The following is a 2,546-nucleotide window of genomic DNA, read 5'->3' as shown; positions in this document are numbered from 1 at the left end:
CTCAGACGGAGGTGCTGGCGGCCGTGAAGGAGGAGCGCGCCGAGGCGGCGGCCGGGGTCCCAACGGAGGTGGCGGGTCGCGGCACCGGCGGGCGTCGGCGGAAGCGCCCCCTGCAGCGCGGAAAGCCACCCTACAGCTACATTGCGCTCATTGCCATGGCCATTGCGCACGCGCCGGAGCGCCGCCTCACGTTAGGCGGCATCTACAAGTTCATCACGGAGCGTTTCCCCTTCTACCGCGACAACCCCAAAAAGTGGCAGAACAGCATCCGCCACAACCTGACGCTCAACGACTGCTTCCTCAAGATCCCGCGCGAGGCTGGCCGTCCAGGCAAAGGCAACTACTGGGCGCTCGACCCCAACGCCGAGGACATGTTCGAGAGCGGCAGCTTCCTGCGCCGCCGCAAGCGCTTCAAGCGCTCGGACCTCTCCACTTACCCAGCCTACATGCACGACGCGGCCGCCGCCGCCGCCGCTGCCGCCGCCGCCGCCGCCGCCGCCATCTTCCCGGGCGCAGTGCCCGCTGCGCGCCCGTCTTACCCCGGCGCCGTCTACGCAGGCTATGCCCCGCCGTCGCTTGCGGCGCCGCCCCCGGTCTACTACCCCGCCGCGTCTCCAGGACCGTGCCGAGTCTTCGGCCTGGTGCCTGAACGGCCACTCAGTCCAGAACTGGGCCCCGCGTCGTCGGGGCCGGCGGGTTCCTGCGCCTTTGCCTCGGCCGGCGCCTCTGCAGCCACCACCGGCTACCAGCCTGCAGGCTGCGCGGGGGCCCGACCTGCCAACTCCGCCTATGCGGCCGCCTACGCGGGCCCTGATGGCGCGTACCCGCAAGGGGCAGGCAGTGCCCTCTTCGCAGCAGCTGGCCGGCTGGCGGGGCCCGTCTCGCCCCCCGCGGGTGGCAGCAGTGGTGGCGTCGAGGCCGCAGTGGACTTCTATGGGCGCACATCGCCAGGCCAATTTGGAGCGCTGGGGCCTTGCTACAATCCTGGTGGGCAGCTTGGGGCGGGCAGTGGAGGCGCCTATCATGCTCGCCATGCGACTGCCTATCCTGGTGGGGTGGATCGATATGTGTCCGCCATGTGAGCTAAGTTTACGGTCGAAAATTCATAGATACCTCGGCTGTCCACATGAACTAAGTTTCCCTGAGACCTGAGAACAGGACTGAAGAGAGGATTTGAGAGCCACGTGGAAGGGAGAAGGCAGGAGAGGCACAGCCTCCCAGTGCACCGCGTACACTCCGGTTCGCTTTGGAAGTGGGAGGAGGTGGGGAGGAGCAGCGGGGGCCCACGGACTGGGACAAAAGACCCTCAGTATGGCGAAGCTCCCAAGGACGTGCCTTTCTCACATTCTGGGGAGGGTCCTGGGTGATAATGGGGGCGCAGCGTAGTGCCTTCAGCAGAGTCTGGGATCCGAACTGTGGGGGATCACCACTCGGGCTTTTCACAGGGTTCTGCTTCTTGCACCTTTGATTACGTTACTGCAGCAAAGGCTCCAATAGCGCCTTCTTAAAGGTGAGGAAAATGAGTTTGCAAAAGAAGTAGCCCCCTCCTTTAAAACAAACAAACACGGGAGAAATTTCTGCTTCGCTTGACCTGGGGCTGGTTTTCCCTGCCTTGGAGAACTGAAGACCTGGCTCATAGTCTGGAGACTGTGCCTCAGCTCCAGACCGTGACCTAATCCCATCGCCCACACCCCCAGTCTCTTCATCTGTCATACAAGAGGGCTGCAGGATTCGACCCCTGGTATGGCCTTTAAGTGCCCCATCATCATGGATGCTGCCAGATAGGCCTGGCAACGGTGGGCCACCCAGGGCCTAACCCTCTTCCCAAGAACTGGAAACGAGTTTAGGACAAGGGCCTAACCTAAGTCTCTGGATTGGTTCCAGGCAGCAATTATATTATAATTTCTTGAATCTTTTGAGCATGATGTGCTGATCATTCAGAAGCTGTTACTGTCAGGTCAAAAACTGGGTTTCCAGTGAGGCAGGTAAAAATACATTTGTCCATTGTCCATTCTTTCATTTCAGTAAGTAACCCTGCACCAAATTGGCAAACTAAAATTCAAAGAGACAACAGGACTCAGGGCAGCCCTTTGGTGACAGCTTTCAGCTTGTTGAGCTGGCTCTTCCATCCCCGGCAGCCTCTGCTGTACAAAAAGGAAAGAGAAAAATTAATTGGGTCCGTCTGTGAAGTAAGCTTTAGAAAGAAACTGGATTTTTAAGTCTGTTTTGTATCCGTTTGTTTTAAGCATCAAGCTGACCAAAAATCAGAGAAAACCCAACCACTTTCTCACCTTTCTCTTGAGATATTTCGTTAAGTTTTTATTCTGGAGCCAAAATTTTCAGGGTTAAATACTTCAGAGGCTCGGTATGTAGCTCTCAGATAAACGTGAGTGTTCAGATGAATTGTGTTAATAAAAATCTTTGAACGTGTGAGTTCTGACAAGAGAAACTCAACACCTTTCTGAGTAACTTGCTAGCGAAGAGGTGGGGGGGTGCGTGAGAAAGAAGTCTGAAAACCATTGGTAATTTTTATTTTTAATCTTGGG

At 57.3% G+C, this 2,546-nt stretch overlaps 1 protein-coding gene across 1 annotated transcript in view; it reads left to right on the top strand.

Annotated features, from left to right (window-relative positions):
• FOXE1 (forkhead box E1) overlaps positions 1-1,082 on the top strand; it is a gene marked incomplete at its 5' end in the record, with an annotated part of 7,100 nt that extends 6,018 nt beyond the window's left edge. Inside the window, one exon of the mRNA XM_029919651.1 lies at positions 1-1,082. Coding sequence (XP_029775511.1) covers positions 1-1,082 — 1,082 coding nt within the window.
• Positions 1,083-2,546: the final 1,464 nt, after the last annotated feature.

This window comes from Suricata suricatta, chromosome 13 (assembly GCF_006229205.1).
Source record: "Suricata suricatta isolate VVHF042 chromosome 13, meerkat_22Aug2017_6uvM2_HiC, whole genome shotgun sequence".
NCBI lineage: Eukaryota > Metazoa > Chordata > Mammalia > Carnivora > Herpestidae > Suricata > Suricata suricatta.
Note: the sequence above shows the minus strand (reverse complement) of the source record. Positions and strands in the feature narration are given on the sequence as shown.